The sequence below is a fragment of the Nicotiana tomentosiformis genome, chromosome 11 (genome assembly GCF_000390325.3).
Source record: "Nicotiana tomentosiformis chromosome 11, ASM39032v3, whole genome shotgun sequence".
Classification (NCBI taxonomy): Eukaryota; Viridiplantae; Streptophyta; class Magnoliopsida; order Solanales; family Solanaceae; genus Nicotiana; species Nicotiana tomentosiformis.
In genome coordinates this window covers 56729257-56748019 of record NC_090822.1, presented here as the reverse complement: position 1 = coordinate 56748019, position 18763 = coordinate 56729257, and the positions used below count along the sequence as shown (strand labels likewise).

Sequence of the window (18763 nt, the reverse complement as noted above, 5' to 3'; positions counted from 1 at the left end):
TGGTAATCTTCTAATTTAATTCCAAGATTAATATTCTCTGTCAATGGAATATTATACTAATTCAAAATTACTCAATTTAAAGGTGGTTGGGGAGAAACCAACGTACAGGTAAAATATTATTTTGACCCCATTCAAGAACCTACAAAAGCTGTAAGTTCCCATTTGTCTTTATTCTCCCTACCAATCTTATAATATTATTTTTTTAAACTGAAACTCTAACTATATCGATCTTCTCCTGCCATGGAAAAGGCACTTGGAGAACAACCAATTAAAAGCACCAATCTCCTCAATCATTAGGGCAAATGCCAAAAATTTGAGAATTGTATGGTCCTTTTTGATTAAATTTTGTATATTTGATGATTAAATTTCTGCTCCAAGTCTACAATATGAAAGCAGAACTTAGATTTCATGTGTGAACTTATCTTAAGCATAGTCAACACTAATAAAGTTCTTTTCTGTAGAAACATCATACCTAATTGCCCGGCATAAGTTTTTCCCATAGAATGGAAATGTCAATCAAGGCAGCCTTTGCAGAAAAATGAAGAGTATCTAATTAGTTTTCTTAACAACAGGAATTCCTAAGATTATATTCTAGTTGACTAAGTATTGAATTGCATTTGTTTAACTTTCACACAGACAATATATCTCCTCTAGAGTGTGGACGTCATCATAGGAAATACCACCTGCAAAAGTAAGACAAAGTTAACCGAAATTATTGTTAGAACGTATAAAAAAAACCTGATTCTTGATTCAATATACTAAATAGAGTCATAAAATTGGCCAAAGACTTGGAATACATTGCTCTAAAGATAAAGCTATAAGCAAAATATTTGCAATAATTTCTTTATCTTCACTATTGCTTTAAGCACACATTAGGAAAAACCCACAAAGAGTCATTGCGTGTGAAAATTTTCTTTCCAGTATCAAGTCAAGTGTTGACCTGCGGCTGCCTACATGAAGGGAAAACTATTTCCATCTTAGATATAAGTACTCAAATAATAGAGTCGGCCAACAAAAGTTCCCTTAGTGGATGGTCTAAAACTTGACAGTTTACCCGCAAAGGAAAAAAAATAATTAACAATCATCACAAAGTATTATGTTTGTCTTACACAGATACCACAAATTTTACGCTAACCAATTCTACTTTTGAATGAAAGAAAATCAACTCAAATCCATGTTCTACAGAAAGAAATAACATAGTAATTTATGAAGCATTGGAAGTATCGTTATTGCAAAACTTCTATTATTCAAATATCAGAGGGGTTGTTGCTATGATGGTAAGCAACTTTTACTTCTAATCAAAAGGTTGTAAGTTCGAGTCACCCCAAGAGCAAGGTGGGGAGTTCTTGGAGGGAAGTATGCCGAGGGTCTATTGGAAACAGCCTCTCTACCTCATGGTAGGGGTAAGGTCTGCATAAACACTACCCTCCCCAGACCCCACTAGTGGATTATACTGGGTTGTTGTTGTTGTTTGTGGCAAAAATTGGGGTAATTAAGCTCTACTATAATTAGCAGAAGATATCATTCACAAAGCATAAACATAGCATAGGGCAATTCTCAAACCCAAATTCTAAACCTGATTACCTTCAATTTGTGAAAACTTTCTGGAAAGGTGGATTCTGCTGGACTACATATATAGATTACGGATGTGTATTCGTGATGTTTCTCCTTCTCTGTTCCTCTTCGCCTCTATGTCTGTTAGCGCTCCTTCTCCAGTTTAACTTATCTGCAGACCCATATTCGAGAGAGTCCATAAAAGATTGAACTTTATGAAAAAAGAGCTACACACCATCTAAAAAATAAAAAGAGTTACAAAGCGGCAATGAGAGTTAGATGAATAAAACAAAGACAAAAGAAGATCAAGAGTAGCATGATATAAATACCTTACTATCTGGGTGATAAAATTTATACTATCTGGGTGATAAAATGAACAGTTATTAAGTATCGCAACATATAACAGCCCTGAAATTGCAAAATTAACAAGTACGTGAAGCACCCAGGAAAGCACGGAATTTCAAAACTCAGCAAGGTTAGAGCTTAAAAATAAAGTTTTTCCACCCGATTCAATTGCAAAATTAAAAATCATGAAAAGAACCCAAAATAAAAAAAGAGAAGGGAAAGGGATTTGGGAAAAATCAGAGAAGAAACAGATGAAGAGAACCTGCAAGAGCCACTAAACTTCAGAATATGACAAAATGAGAGAGAAGATATCAGGAACCATTAAACTTCAAAGCTAACAATAATGACCCAAAGGGAAGGAAGAACCAAGAAAAAAGGAGAAAAGAAAAAGTACCTGCAGCTAGACTTGAGAGCGAGAAGACAAACAGGGAGAAGCCGTGTATTCAGATGCAGTAATGGAAAATCTAATATGTTAATTTTTAAAATACAGCTGGAGTCACATATAAATTACACGTAATTTTTTTTTGACATATCAAGCCACGCGTATAACATTGATAGGAAATGATACAAAATGACTACATTACCCTCGAGCTTTACAAAAAAGACATGAAACTGACAGGTCGAAACCTGAGCTCTTCTAATATATAGAAAAATAAAAAACAAATAGAAAATAGGATCCGTTAGTGAAAAGGGCATTGATGGCCCAAATTACTAACGGTAAGGGCATTAGTAGCCTTAACTTTAAACGGAGGGCATTTTTGTTCACTTTCGCAAATCACAGGGGCAATAAAGTAACATGATTCAGTTTTTAATTGATTGGGTGTAAATACCTATAGATAAGGTTTTACCTTTTCTTTTCACTTCATCACCACTGTTTTTTTTAAAACATGAACTTCCGAGAAAAGACATAGGAGTCCGTTTGGCTTAGCTGATCAAAAGTAGTTGATAAGTATTAATGGCTTAAAAGTATTTTTAAGTGCTGAAATTGATTTAATGAATAAGTAGTTATGTGTTTGGATAAAAGTGATGAAACTAATAATAAGCAGCATAAATGTTTGGGAAAAAATAATGATAAGTATTTTTTTCTGTTGAAATAACTTAAACACCCTTAAAGTTATTTACTAGAACGTAATTTTTACAAGATTTTAAATTAAAAGTTGATTCAAATAAAATAATTTATGTCTCATTATACTTTTAACACAAAATTGATTTTTATAAATATAAATTATTTTATGATAAGTTAAACAACAATCATAATCTTTAATATAATAATTAATATTTTGAGTAAAGTTTGTGAGTAAAACATACTTAAAAAGTACATAAAATATTTGTATATAACAAATATGCAATTAATGAAAGCTTGTTTCTGTTAATTAAATTAAAACATCCAAATATCATAAATATTCGCAGCAATATAATCACGAGTTGCAATCAAAAGTTTGGTATGTAATAAACAATGCAAACAATTTCTTTAAGTTAAAGAAGATGAAAGAAGAATGATTTATAAACGAGCAGCTTTCTCACTTGCTTTTGACATAGAAAAGCTTCAAAACTTGAATAGTTACTGAATTTGGAGAAAAGACATGAAAAAGGTGAAAGAATGACGATAAGAAGAAGGTCGGAATTAATATTATTTTATAAAGTATATTTCAGAACTTATGATATAATATTAGGGATAGAATAGTAACATATAACATTAAAGTGCTTATAAGCTGAAATTTGATAAGGGTGACCAACATATAGCTTATGACTTATTTTGACTTATAAGCACTTAGCTTATAAACATTTTAAATTTTACGAAACACATAAATAAGCCAAAAAAAAATTATGAGCTAGTTTGACCATGAGCGTTGAATTGTGCCCTTCAAACATCTGCCCAAAAGATCTTTATCAGTGATATTTGAGCCTCCGGTGCGGCTTCCTTTGACTATCCATATACACTTGTTGGTTGCTTCAGCGTAGGAATGGTTCTTGTGTATAATGCAGTTCCTTCTATTAGTAATATTGTGATATAATGTTGTCAAAGAATCTAATACTAGGTTATTATATGATAGGATAAATCAGAAGTGAGGATTAATTAAAAGCCATAGGGACTGGCTGGCCTGATTTACGTAACAAGTTAAAAGTTATTGGACATCTTACAGAGATAAACTCTTTTTTGGTGGCCTGATTTACGTAAATAAGTTGAGATTGCTCGAGATAAACTCATTTTTGCACTTAATCCACCTTTAGTTTAGAAAAAATCACTCCGTCAAAATGGATTTGGCCTCACAGCTCAATTCAGCCCGCTACTTAGTAGACTTGGGTCAGGATTTTTTGAACCCATTTAAAACTGAGGCTTATAAGTCTGGCCCAAGTCAGCCCGCTGGCCCTTGAGGCTTGATCGAGGATGGGCCTGGTCCGGCCCATGGACCAAAAATTAATTAAATTTAAATTAATTAACTATTAAATATTTAATATTTAAAAAAGTAAAAACTAAAAAAAATTATTAACTATAATCCTCATTCCCCAACCCTAGATTGCTCATTTACCATTCCATATCAACTAGAATTTAGATTTTTGATATGATTGCAATATGACAAAATTAATTTTTCTTTTGCTTAATTAATAACGAACTCGAAAAATTTTAGGTGGCCAATAATAATCTTTTTTCAAAAGAAAATATTACTTTATGTGGCCAATGATAAGTTTGGATTACTTTAATATATTATTAATATTTAAACTACTCATCAGTATAGAAAAAGATCAATTTAAATACATAAAAAAAAAAATAGACCGCTAATAAATTTCAGAAATTTTAAAAATTTTATGGACTATAATGATGAAATCAGCAAATGATGTTAATCCTAAATTAAAAAACCTCAGCATATAAACTTATTGAAGCAATCCCTGAATCTGAGAAAAATGAAAGAAAAGTATTAAGAAAATATTCATGTAACTTTAAAAAAGAAGAGCTAGAGATATGGGTGGCATGTGGGCCGAGCCCGGTCCTAAGTGGCTTCGCGGGCCCGATCCTAAGTGGGCCGGTCCTAGGCGGGCCGATCCTAAGCGGTCCTGGGCTTCGCGGGCTTCTTGTTGGAACCGGTCCGGGACCTGAGCGGGCCCAAACAATCCTAAGCGGGCCCAAGTTGGCCCAACTGATACTTTCTATTTTTTAAATTATTTTTATACAAGTTAGAGAAAAAAAATGGTAATAAAAATATATAAGGCAATTCCTAGTAAATTATATTATAAAATTATCACCTAAATTTTTTAATTCAAATTTAACGACAAAAATATTGTAAAGAGATATTCAAAGCAATGCGTTATAATATATATATATATATATATATATATATATATATATATATATATATATATATATATATTATACTATATATATATAGTTTAAGATATATAAAAAGATAAAAATATTGTAAAGAGATATTCAAAGCAATGCGTTATATTTTTATTATAGCATTAAAAAAATTATGGCAATATCCTCTTAGTCTTCCTCCCCCCTATGGAATGAGCACAACAAGGTGTTAATACCACCATTGAGAAGAAAGAAAAACTAATCAAGATGTACCAAAATACAAGTTACATATTAATTTACATGGTATCTCTTATAAATTTCATAAATCTTTCAAGGTCCGGAGGAATTTTCGTTGGTGGTGGCGGAAATGAAGCTTGGCCATCACCGCTTCCAGGCGAAGCATCATCCTCTGCAAGTTCAGCTAGTATTTCTTCATAAGCTTCGTCTACCTCTGGTTGTGATTTAGCAAGTCCAAAATTTCTTCTTTCCGAACGGATCCAATCTCTGAAAAGTACTGATTTTTTCCAAGCTCTCCCTCATAGACGCTCTATAATCACCGAGTTGAAGTCTTGCTTGACTGAAAGTGCTCTCTGATGCCAACTGTTGAAGCTTGAATAGTTAAAATATCTCGGGCCATCCTTGAAAGAATCGGAAAGTATTTTTCTTTGTCCTTCCACCATTCCAAAATATTAAAGGAGCCGTCGGGATTCACTTCCTCAATTCCCTGTGACAAATAAACTTCAAGCTCATTTAGTTGTGAAAAATCACTAGTACTTGAACCTTGAGAACCCCTGAACCGTGCCCAAGCACTAAGTGCTCTTACTCACGCAGTTCTTTTAGATGATTGAGAACTAGAAGAAGAAGGAGTTGGAACATTTGGTCTAGCATGATCTAATGCAACTTGATAAGCATTATAAATAATTTGAACATTTATTTTAATTGAGGCTATTGCATCCGCAAGTTTAGACAACTCCTCATCTTCAAGTTCTAAACCATTATAAACAGTTTCATACCAAAATTGAGGACCTCCTAATTTCATAGTAGGATTTAACAATGCAGCAACACCATAAATAGGGGGAATAGGAAAAAATATTTTTTAAATTTTTTTCTCATGGAATCAATAGCAAGTTGATAAATTTTCCCACCCTCTGAAAAATGATCAAACAAATTTGCAAGTTCTGCAATATAAACTAAACAGTTAGAAATAGTAAGATAATATTGCCCAGAAAATTTATTTGTAGTAATATAAAATTTTTCTAAAAAATCTACAAGTATTTTAACATTAGCCCAATCCGCATTTGTAAGGTGCTCATCATCATCACTTACATGAGTATTAAACGTTGAGTTTATGGGGTTTCTATATTCATATGCAATAACTAAACTTTCATATATGTAATTCCATCTAGTTGGACAAGGTTTAGGAACCTTTCTTTCTCTTAGGCCAAATTCATCGCATCTTTTAAAATATTCTCTAAGTCTACTTCTACGGTTTGAATAAAAAAAGCCAATTAAGAGTCATTTTAACCTTTTCAGTTTCAACATTTAAAATTCGCATACCATCACCCACGATTAAATAGTAAATATGACAAATACATCTAACATGAAAAATGTTACTAAATGCAGGACTTAGTGTAGTGGTAAGCAAGGCTACAACATTTGTGTTACTAGTAGTATTATCCATTGAAACTGACATTATTTTATCACTAATGCAAAAATATCTACAAATATCCATAATCGTGCTAGAAATAAACTGCCATGTGTGACGTGAATTAATTATTCTATAAGCAATAATGCGCTTTTGCATTATCCAATCCTCATCAATCTAATGACTGGTAATAGTAAGGTAATCACAGTTATTACCACTTCTACCAATATCAGTTGTAATAGCAACACGATAATTTATATGAGTAAATAAATAGCGCAAATATTGTTCATATTCATGTTTATATTTATAAATATCACTCTTTACGGTTGTGCGAGGAAAACCTTTATAAGTAGGATTATAAACTTTTCTAATATAATGCACAAAGTGAGGGTTAGAAGGAAAACTATAGGGTAAGCACATAACAGTAACCATTTTTGCCAATTCTTCCCGATTTATTTTTGGATCATAAGATAAAATACCACCGGTAACAGTATTAATTCCCGGTTGAAATTGATTTGACCCGGTATTAAGGTCAGCCTGACTAGGTGCACTTGTCCCCTCGGCCAAAGCTTTCATACGAAAATATCTAGCTTTATCTTGAGGGTGTAGCAATATGTGTCTAGTCAAACTTCCCCCCTCCCCCCCTCCCCTCCCGAACTTCCAACATATTTAAAAACTAACTCTTTGCCACAAGTTTTATATTTAGCCCTATTTTTTTCTCTTAGTTGAGTAAAAAATGGCCAAACAAGATATGTTTCTGCCCGTTTAGAAGGTTGTCTAGAAAAAGTAGGGGTAGTAACAGGAGGGTTAGACGGGAGATCATTTGGATTATTATTAATTGGGTTAACTTCAGGAGCAGGACTAGTGGGTGTATCGTCATCCGATTGTGTTTCATCAAAATCTATTTCTTCATTATCATTTTCATCAATAGTTGGATTACCATAAAGAGTATTCATATATTCATGGTTTAATTGTTCACCGGGTGCAATATTATGGCAAAATTGACTCTCGGTAAATTATAATAAACTATTATCGCTATCAAGAATAGGAGGTGTAGGACGGGTAACATGTTTGGGCCGGGGAGCCGGAAAAAGTGGAGGAAGAACAGATTGACCACTAGATTCACGACTCTTGGATTTTTCCTTATTTTTATTAAACATTGTTTTTAAGGAATAAGCCATCTTAATTAATCAAGCAAAGTAAATAAAACAAACAAAACTATAATATTAAAACTTAAGAGTTGGAACGAGTTTACCGAATTGACGAACAACTTGTTGAAAAATAATTATCGTTGAAGACTTCAATTCACCAACTTCACAATTTTGCACAAATTGTAACAATTAAGTAAGCAATTATAGAAGAATATTAGAGAGAGATTGATGATTTTGTGAGAAAAATAAAAGAATGAGGGGGTATTTATAGTTGAAAATAGGAAAAAAGTGTAATTATAAAAAGTTTGGGGTTAAAACAAAATTTGGGGGGTTAAATGGCTATTTTGCAAATAGCCAACGGTTATTTTGGCAGACCAAACGGCTAGTTTTTAAATGGCCAAACGGTCAAATTTTTTTTTAAAAAAAAATTATCCGTTGGGCCCGTTTAGGACCGCTTGAACCGGCCCACTTCTCCGTCGGTCCCGGTCCCAAACGGTCCCGGTCTAGCGGGCCTCGCCTATGAGACCGGCCCACTACCCGGCCCACCATCCCACGGTCCCGGTCCTATCCGGTTAGGACCGTTTAGGCCCACCGCCCATGTGGGCTTGCGGTTCTAGACCGGTCTCGGTCCTAACCGGCCCACATGCCACCCTTAGCTAGAGATATAGAGAATTTGCATTTCAATTACGAGATTCCTCGTCAAATATCAAGCTTTTTGTACGCAAACAGAAGTTGTTTACATGATTAATCGATTATGTCACGAAAAAATATTTAAGGATTTAAAGAAATTCATTTTTTTTAAAAATGAAGGGTCAGCCCGCCCTAGCCCGCGACCCTCTTAGGGCTGGGTTGGACTGGCCATTTTAAGGTCCATTCATATGGCGGACCGTGCCGGCCTAGCCCACCAAATTTAAAAGCCCAAGAGGCTTGCGTTGGGCTGGACTGGACCGGCCCATTTTGACAGCTCTACTTAGGGGCTGTTCGATGGATAAGGAATTACGGATAAGTTTACTCACCATTTAAAGCTCCTTTATTTTCGTCTAAATTCAGTTACCTAGGCACAGCCAAGCATCCACAAGCGACTGATTCAACTTAACCTACAACCAACAAATCAACAAAACTTTAAAAAAAAAAAAAAAAAAAAGGAATGTACTGGTTAAATGGCAGAGCATATTAGGGCGTCGAGAAATTCATAGCATATTGGTATTGTTCATATGTTGCGTTACTTGCGTATCTTGATTAATAAAGAACGAACTATTTCACTTAGCAACAGAAGCTATTACGGAAGTACAAAAATATGCAGAAAATTTAGAAAGAAAATTAAGAAAGTATAAAGACCATTGCAGTTGTCCCCTATTTCTTTCTGAATACTAACGATTAACATATACTCCCTCCGTTTAAAAAAGATTGTCAGGTTTTTTTTTTTAGTTCGTGCCAAAAATAATATCATCTTTCTATATTTGGTAACAATTTGACTATAAAATTACTACTATACCCTTAATAAAATGATTTACAAGCACACAAATATATATGGTTTATTTTAGACTACAAATCTTAAAAGTCAACATTTCTTTATTAAATTACATACCGATTCAAAACATGATAATCTTTTTGAAACAGAGGGAGTAATTGTTTACCGAAAAAATCGGATAACGTTAGATTTGTGTATGGTTCTAAGGATATGTGATACAATTCGATATAAATCGCATAGAAAAATGGAAGAATGTGTATCATTGACTGTGAGGATGAAAATAATAAGCGAAAAGAATGAATAAGTAAAACAAGCACAAGGGGATAACTATCAATATAAGAAGTGATCTTCTTCTCCCTTTCTTTTCTTGCTCTAGCTTACAAGGATTCCCCTTTTATAGAAGAGGGTCATTACCAAAATACAATAAAATAAAACATGTAGTGGAAGGCCTATGATGACTTGTCTCTTCCTTGATTCCCGTCAAGATTCTCTCTCTTGGTGTGGTTGCAACGGCTCTTGTTTGTGAACTCGATACTAGCTCGAACTCGTTATTGGGTCGGGCCCTTCGGTCTTGGATCGAGTTCGACCTTCGAGATGGGCGTCGCGCATTTCCGACCTCGAAGCAGTGCCTTGCGGCCTTGCGGATTGATTCGGTCACGGGCTCGATAGGATTATCGAGCCGCCTCCTCGAGCGACCTTCGGGCTCGAGGTTCATTAGTACCGACCTCAGAGCTCACTCCCAAAATCTCATTCCGACTTCTTAACACTCGAACTCGATCGAACGTAGGAAGGCCGAAATCTATTTCGACCGTATACAGTAATATTCAGCAATAAATTTCAGATTCCATCCGGATTAATACAAAAATGACATATTACAACCCTTTTTCTTGATATCCTGTTCACCGTTCCATTGACAATCCTATAGACACTGCTGATGGTGGCCTAAACTGGAGCAGCTTTGTAGCCATATCCAATGCCTTTTTTGCTTGAACTTGTGGGTGCACCACGATGCTCATTGTCACAAGTGATGGCAAGCTAATGAGAAGGAACCGGATAAACTCATCCTCAGGAATAAAACTCGAGATTTTGGTTAATTTGGCCAAAGTGAAGTTTGCTAAGGGGAAAACTTTTGTAGTCCAACTGATGTTTTAGAAAACTAGAGACTTGTAGTTCCTGGTTTGGATTGTTTGTAGAAGCTGCCTCGATATGAAGTTGTTGCAAATTCAGAGCACTTGCAAGCAAGCAGAGGAGAGCAGATGTTTGATTGAAGTCCATAAAGTTTACACCTTTGAGTTGAAGAATCTCTAAAGATAGCATACCCGGATCAACTGGTAAGTAGTGCAGAAACATTCCATCAAGACGAAGTATTTTGACTTGAGGCGAGCTACCGGGCACAAACATGATGAGATCAGGAGGACTGGTTATAGCAACCGTTTGATGATCTAGAGAAACAGAAACTTTAAGACAAGTTGGGAGCCTTCTCTAAGGAGATTGATTTGAACTCATCATCGTCCGCCTCAACGGACAAACTCTTGAGATTAGAACCACTTATATTAAAATGATGAATGCCAGAGCAGCCATGTAGCACAGGCCTTGTAAGAAGGAGGCAGCTGGAAAGAAAACTTTCAAAACAGTTGTCTGCAAAGCCAACCCCAATAAGTATAAATTCGTCGAGATTAAGGAAGCCTTTAAAATCTGGCGGTGGCGAAAGAACAACATTCTGGAGCTTCAAGGATGTCAAATTTAGCAAAGAGAAGAAATAGGTGGGTAACTTATGACGATCCATAACATCCCTGGTCCATACCTCATTGTAGATTAAGGTTAATTTCTTGATATTGTTCCTCCAAGATGATAAATAGAGTATCCATTTGTTCACATCAGGAATCGCTGTTGAAGCATATTTAAAAGGAATGCATAATTCAAAACTCTCTAATCCACTAGGATCAGGATGAAGCTTAAGAGATTTGGTGATAATTTCATCAAATACAGAGTAGTACGTAATGGGCTTAGAAATAAAAAGATCCCTTCTTCTCTTCTTCATCGCTAAAGTGGTCATCAAATACTAACTGGGGAATGTAGTAGTAGTAAAATCTCCATTTTTTAGTCAGAACACTGGTTCGTACAGCTTCACGAATAGGCATTTTCCCGAGGATGCAAGCTATCAGATCCAGTGGTAAGTCGCTCACTCTATCTAATTCTGATTGTTTTTTGAAAGACGACATATTGTGATCTATTTATTGATAAATAAATCAACAGAAGAAAGGCTGAAGCATAATCGCAAGACAAAGAAAATAGGCCCTTCTTATATAATAGTGCAAGTTAAACCTATCCTCAGTATAAATTGGAAAACCTAATTTGTGTAGAATTTGACTTCAGAAGTTCTAACAATTTAGGTTTCCTAGTATTCCTACACCATCTAGAATTAATACTCATTTTTCCGTAGCAACATTTAGTTAACCCTAACAACAATATCTTCACACACCAGTACCAAATATTATAAAAACTAATTACGAGTTTTCAAAGCTAAGTTTCTTTTTAATGAAATATATATATATATATATATATATGCTGCTTTTTATGCAAAAATTGAAGTAATCTAAATTCCAATTAAATTTTAGATACATAGCCCGTTAAAGTTCTTCTCGAGACGAAGACAATGGGGATTAGAATGATGAACACAATTCTTGCAATTTCAAGATTAATGGAGTTGTAATACAGACCGGATTGTTTATATCTTGCTTTATTTGATAAAATGCAAATAACCTATGGATGCTATTTACCAAAAGGTATTTTTATTTTTCTATACACTATTTGAAACTTTATTCCTCTCCCTACTCAAGTTTCAATTTAATTACATAGCCATATATAATTTACGAATTATATATATTTTAGAAATTACATGAGAATCAATTAACTCTTGTAATCTCGCTAACGTACATAACTCACTCCCCCTACGTTTCTCTATCCATACCCCTTACCATTCTGATACTCTCTCCCTCCATTAATGCTCTCTTCCATTTTTGTTTACAAATCTTTTATAATCCCTCTCAAACTTTTTGATTTCTCTCTCAAAAACCTACGAAATCAGTAACATCTTAAAATTTTCCTACCCTTACGATGAAGAAGAAAGGATTTCCGAAGAATAACCCTAAAAAAGCTAATGTTAGTGATATTCCTACTTTTGATTTGAGTGTTTTCTCATAAGATTCACCCAAACAAATAGCGAAATCGACACATGCAAAATCAGAGACAAAGTCCAAGCTTTCCCCTCGTGAAGTTAGGGCAGAAGCGCGAACAAAACTCAAGCATGACAGAGATGCTGGTGAAGTTTCGACATCTGCTAAATCAGTAAAGCGGAAGGGCAAAGAAATTGCTCGTGATGATGATTTCGTCGAAGAAGAAGTTATCCCGAAACCTGCAAAAAAAAAATTAAAGTTTCTCCTACTGTCAAACCTTCAAAAAGGAAAGGTTCAAAAATCTCCTAGAAACATACCTCAAGAGTCATTAGAGTAGGTAAAATTTTAGTATTTACAATTTTTGCTCTTTTTTTTTTAGTTACAAAATATGTTTTCATTCTCATGACGATACCTATTTTTTATTTTTCTGTATTTATAAAAATTTTGTCTACATTTTGTATATTTATTATTGGTTATCAGCATTTTCCTAGAAATTGTAGATTTGTCGTATATTATTTGAAATAATTTTGTTAGGGAATGTACTACATGATTTAGTTAGTTTTATTGGTTATTATTTGCTCTATTTATAGATGTTAGTTTCATTTTCTGTAAACAAATTGTATATATTGTGTTTAGTTATTAGTTTCTACTTTTTTGCTCTAAACATAAATTTGTCAGTGCATTTGTAGCTTCAATGTAGTTCAGTTGTTATATATATTTACTAATTTTATAACTTATTTGTATGCAATGTATTAATATATTTCTGGCTGTAGATAAAGTGTAGTAGAATTGTTATTATTTTATGTTTTGGTCGTTAAACATGTTTTATTAACTTATTATTATTTTTGGTATAGAATCGAATATTTTTTGCACCACATGATTTTAATTATGGCATCACTAGGTTTCAGACATTATCCGACCCTGCTGTTCATGCCCAAATCAAGGTGTTATTGTCTGAAAATGGGTTAAAGTTATTTAAGAAGACATGTTTTGGGCACTTTCTTTGCATGCCCAAAATATGTATCCAAAATCAGGCAATTCACCCTCTCATGAAGTATGAATTGAACGCATCCGGTTCTCAGTTTTTTACAGCAGAGATAAAGGGTGAGAGGCTGAACTTTAGGTTGAGGGAGTTTGCCCTTATCACTGGGCTTAGATATTTTACAGAAGTAACGAACTTTGGTTACATAACTAAGTATGACAGTAAAATAATGAGGAGCTATTTTTCGAACAAGGAAAAAGTTGAGAAGTCGTACTTGAAACAAATTGTAACCAGCCGTAGTTGGGTGAATGATGAGAATGCAGTCAAGTTGTGTATTATCTATATGATAGAATTCTTCCTTTGTCCTTCAGAGAAAGATAATGGTTTGATAGACCACTTTAGGTTCTATTTGGTGAACTCGGGGCAGTATGCGAATTTCGCATGGGGTATCGAAGCTTATACACAATTGCTTCAGTCTGTTAGACATAAGCTGAACTCTTCTGTGAATTTTTATCTCATTCGAGATTTTTCACTCGCTATGCAAATCTGGTTATATGAATGTTGCTCTACATTCAACACTGATATAGCTACAAGAGTTGGTAATTCGATCTTCTGCATACTTAACTGGACAGCTAGTAAGGACATGATATGGATTTCTGCATTGAAAGAGAGGATAATCAAACCATCATGGATCAAGATAAATATTTTTCACTTATGTATAAGGTATCTCAAAATATTGACATACTTAACACAACTAGACTACAATTTTATGGTACGGACAATATAAATACAAATTATCTACACATTTTATACATATGATGACTAGGTCCCTCATATTTTTATTTCACTCAGTTTACCAACATGATTGAAGCCCCAGAAGAGCTTTCTAGAATGACTTTGCCAGATAAATTTGAATACATCCTTGAAGAAACTGAAACGCAGGCCGAGCATCCGACAAATGCTCCATCTTCATCTGGCAATAAGCAGGCAACGGGAATAGATGACAAGAAAGATATTCTAAAACAACTAAAAAAAATTAAGAAAAGATGTTGATAAGGTAACAACTGATGATATTCCTAGATGGTTTCTTTAATTTCTTTAACTCTTTCTATTTTAATACTTAGGTCGGTTCAGACCTTGGATTGTTCAAGAAAGAGGTATCCCTAATTCTTGATTTTTAGTCTTCTTTATATTTTTGTAAGCCTCTTATTGTCAGATACATTATAAGCATTTTTTGTTCTTTAGGTTTTTGAAGAACTAAGTAGCATTCGAGTGCTACTCAATGATTCTATCAAGTCTGTGTTACAGGCAATAAAAAGTCAACAGGATACTAACATTGATGCTAAGGTTTCATTCAAAATATATTCATTTTGGAAAACTTTTTTTACCATGTTTATGTTTATATTAGCATTCATAAAGTATATAGCCTAACAAATTCTGCTTGCAGTTTACTGGCAGTTCTGCGAAAAATGATGAGCATTATAAAGAAAAGAACAAATAATAGTATCATGGCAGTAGTGCTAAACAAGTGTTGGACAGTAGCAATAAAACATGTATTTTAATAATTTTAACACAATATGATGACAAATATTTTAAATTATATTTACATATAGCCTAAATTATCAATAAATAATCTACATTATATTTTTAATTATTGTCTTAGATACATGACACATGTCTGACATTCAAAAAGAGGAGAATATTCCTATATCATGCCCGGTAGGTGTTGACTTATCTTTCCCATTTCAAGAGGCATTTAGTACATTTTATATCCATATTTTACAATACATATTACATTTCAGCTACAGAAAAATATTTTAATAAATTAACTACAATTTATTTACAGTGTTATTTCTATTTACTACAAATGATCTACAATTTTATTAAGTTGTACACATTTGTTGTCGCAGAGAAGGAAACTATGCATGACCATTCTCCAAAACATGATGCAAAAGTTGGCATACAAGGAGAGCATTTAAATGAGGAGAAAGAAACTATGCATTTGCAATCTCCAATTCAAGAAGCAAATATTATACAACAAGGAGACGATTGCAATGAAAATTTGAGTAGTATTATATATTACAATATAATTGTAGGAATAAAACAACAGCTTTCATATAAGTTTCAGTTTTTTCAAAATTTCAGATGCAACCAACATACAATGTTGTTCTTTTGTTTTTGATTTTGTAGGTGAGCCAGTCGACTTCATCAATATAGGTGATTCGGACAATGACTCCAGGTCTGGAAAAAGGGCAGTAACACTTAATGATTTTGAGCTGCTAGAGAACTTCTCACAGTTTGTTAAGTTCGGCGAGGTTAATGAAGATAAAACAACCCTTGTGCATCAAGGAAGAACAAGGGTTCATGGAAAGCATGCCAGATTCCTCTTTCTCCCTTATTTCAGTTTTGGGGAAAGCATTTATGTTGGACCTCCTCCAATTTTCAATATCAAGCATCCATTTACTAGGTTATTGGTGACGATGTTGATCCTGACTTGTTGAAAGAGTTTAATAAGTGGTTATATTTAGGTACCGCACAGTTTCAAAGAGGTTAGATTATACACTTTTTTTATATTATCGAGTGCATACAATTTATAGATTTTCAATTGAAACTACATATTAATTGTACTTGCTATATCTTTAAATAGGAATAATGCGCCTTATACTTTAAAAGATAACAAGCTCAACCCGTGGTTTGATCTTGGAGTGGAGAAAGTTGATAAAAAGGACTAGTTTTATACTTTGGCACATCCCGGGCAAATCCTCAACAACACGGTACACTCATACCTTGGCAGAATTTAATGATTAGCTGTAGTATTTTGTTATTTTAGATATCTGTAGATTTTTTATTTAAAAATTGTAGTTAAATTATATTCAGCATTGAGAAATAATGAAATCTGTTTTTCACAGCACATTGATGTTATTTTATTCTATTTGAGGAAAAGAGGAAAGTATAGTCCTGAAAATAAAATACGGTTTACAACCACTCACTGTATCTTCAAGACTAGAATTGAACAAATTTATGAGAGGTACATTAATGCTCCTGCCGATAGGAAGCTTGCTGTTGTCAAACCCCATGACGTCGTATCTGAATACATATTAGGGTACCGATTACTTGCAAATATTGCATGGGAAAAATTTGATTTTATGATTATGCCCATAAACATTGTGGAGAAATTTCATTAGTTGTTGGTTGTGTTTGACATTACCGATAGGGTTCTATATGTTTATGATTCTATGGTCTATTCACGAAATCACAAACTTGTTGAATCTATTGTCGACAAGTTTGCTATTATGATCCCCCTCTACTTGTCATGCACCGGCTTCTATGGCAAGCATCCAGACATCAACTACAAGACACAAAGGCATATATTGAAAAAGGTTTTACTGACCCTCTTAACATTTAGTGGTTGGTCGGTGAGATACCCCATCAAAAAGAAGGATCACTGTATGTACTGTTTTTCCTTCAATTTAACCAATTGTATTTTACATTGAATGCTAAATCTTTTTTCCTATTATTTTTTGCAGTGACTGTGGTGTATACATGGCAATATTTGCAGAATATGTCAGCATTGGAGAGCTATCAATTTCAAAGGAAGACCTTTATGATATTGATCAACACCATAGACGCCATGGAGCGCTCATTTGGGATTATGCTAGAAAAAAGTAAGAGCTTGGTGCAATTAGTGAAAGTGAGGTGACTGACAAATTAGCACGAAGAAAAGGTGCACCAGCTGTGAGGGAGAGAACACGAGTCTAGAACAAAAAGAATTAGTTACCCTTTTCTGTAGAAAAATTATAGTTAAAGTGTTTAGTTGTAGCTGGATTGTATTAAAGTTGTAAGAAAATTATTTATTAAGAACAAGTCATCTAGAATTAATTTATAGAAGATTTGTGCTACAATTGTTTTACTTTTTGTTTTTTGTTATTTTGTCCAAAATTCTACTACTTACAATAGAAAATATCTGTGGCATTTGTTTTGGTTAAAAGTTGTTAGTACTTGATCTCGATATTGGTACTATATAATTTCTTTACAGCATAACTATAATTATGTCTACAACTACTATACAAAAATATAGAATCTATTCAATTTTAGCAGTGTTGTTAGGAAAAGCTTAAAAGTAATAAATAAACCCAGTTTTTGAACAAAACAACTACAAACCAATTGCATTAAGAATTGAAATCTGTTTACCAAACATTCATCATATGAGACAATTTTTATTCAAATTAGCAACATAATTACACCACAACTATAATTCTCCAGAATATAACAAATATAACTCAATATATCTTAAAGGACAGATTATCATCAACAGTACTCAATAATTTTTTTTTTTAATACTATATCAATTTTTTTTTTTTTGGGAGCATTCCTACAAGATCTTTTGTTATGCCCTTCTTGTCCGCAGTTACCACATGAACCCTTGTATTTCTTTGCATTTACTTCATCATATGATTTGTATCTTTATTTTTGAGGTCTCCCTGACTGCCATTTCCCAGTAGGTGGCATTACAACTTCTTCAGCTATATGTTGTGGCACATTCCATTTGCTTTCATCATGTAGCAGGTCTACTGGTATTTCATAAGTCTGCAGAAGGCTCTCCCTCGTGTAATAAAGAGAATAATAGTTTTCATAAGACTCGTTCATGTGCCTCAAAGCTGCCAAAGCATGTGAACAAGGAAGTTCATCAAGCTGGAATTGTCTACAACTACATCTCTTGTTTTGAAGGCAAACAATGAAGCGCTTCACACCATCTATCACAGTATGGATGTAATCTGTTGAAGCCCTCACCTACAATTTCATTACAAACACATAACAAGTTGTCAACAACAGATACAAGACAAAATAAATACAATTATACAACAACATATCTACAATTATATGTATATATTTAGTTTGATTAAATCAATGATCTGATGTTATTGTCCATAACTTACTCTCATCTTCTGCGATAATGTCCAGTTATCCTCCAACTCTTTGTTGTATTTCCCCCCAAGGTATGTGAACGTATCCTTTGTATTCAATAACTTTTCATTAATCCAACGTTCAAGAAGAGTCCTCATGTACTCTAATAGTTCAACTACGGGCAGCTTTCTCGCATATTTGGTTACCGCATTCAAGGACTCTGCAATGTTTGATGTCAT

General features: G+C 33.7%; 2 protein-coding genes and 1 long non-coding RNA gene across 4 annotated transcripts; all 3 read right to left on the bottom strand.

Moving 5' to 3' along the window:
• Window positions 1-312: 312 nt before the first annotated feature.
• Window positions 313-2287, bottom strand: LOC104111291 (uncharacterized). Of its 2 annotated transcripts, XR_689672.4 has the most exons (3): window positions 1884-2287; window positions 1585-1726; window positions 313-683 (listed from the first exon to the last, which is right to left on the bottom strand). It is a non-coding gene; the product is annotated as an uncharacterized lncRNA (long non-coding RNA). The 2 variants fall into 2 exon arrangements; XR_689671.4 differs by having other exon boundaries at window positions 1585-2287.
• An 8633-nt stretch (window positions 2288-10920) lies between these two features.
• LOC104111293 (uncharacterized) lies at window positions 10921-11502 on the bottom strand. The gene has a single exon (XM_070189265.1). The coding sequence runs from the start codon at window positions 11500-11502 to the stop codon at window positions 10921-10923; it is 582 nt and encodes a 193-aa protein (XP_070045366.1).
• Window positions 11503-18083: 6581 nt separating this feature from the next.
• Window positions 18084-18763, bottom strand: LOC104111294 (uncharacterized). Its single transcript, XM_009620970.1, has 2 exons — window positions 18557-18763; window positions 18084-18410 (listed from the first exon to the last, which is right to left on the bottom strand). Exons 1-2 carry the CDS (start codon window positions 18761-18763, stop codon window positions 18084-18086), a joined length of 534 nt encoding a protein of 177 aa, XP_009619265.1.

Excerpts from the sequence above, each read along its gene's own strand:
- LOC104111293 (XM_070189265.1), bottom strand. The coding sequence starts at position 11,502 with ATGAAGAAGAGAAGAAGGGATCTTTTTATTTCTAAGCCCATTACGTAC.
- LOC104111294 (XM_009620970.1), bottom strand. The coding sequence starts at position 18,763 with ATGACATCAAACATTGCAGAGTCCTTGAATGCGGTAACCAAATATGCG. Across the intron at positions 18,411-18,556 it reads CATTATCGCAGAAGATGAGA|GTGAGGGCTTCAACAGATTA; the intron begins GTAAGTTATGGA and ends ATGAAATTGTAG.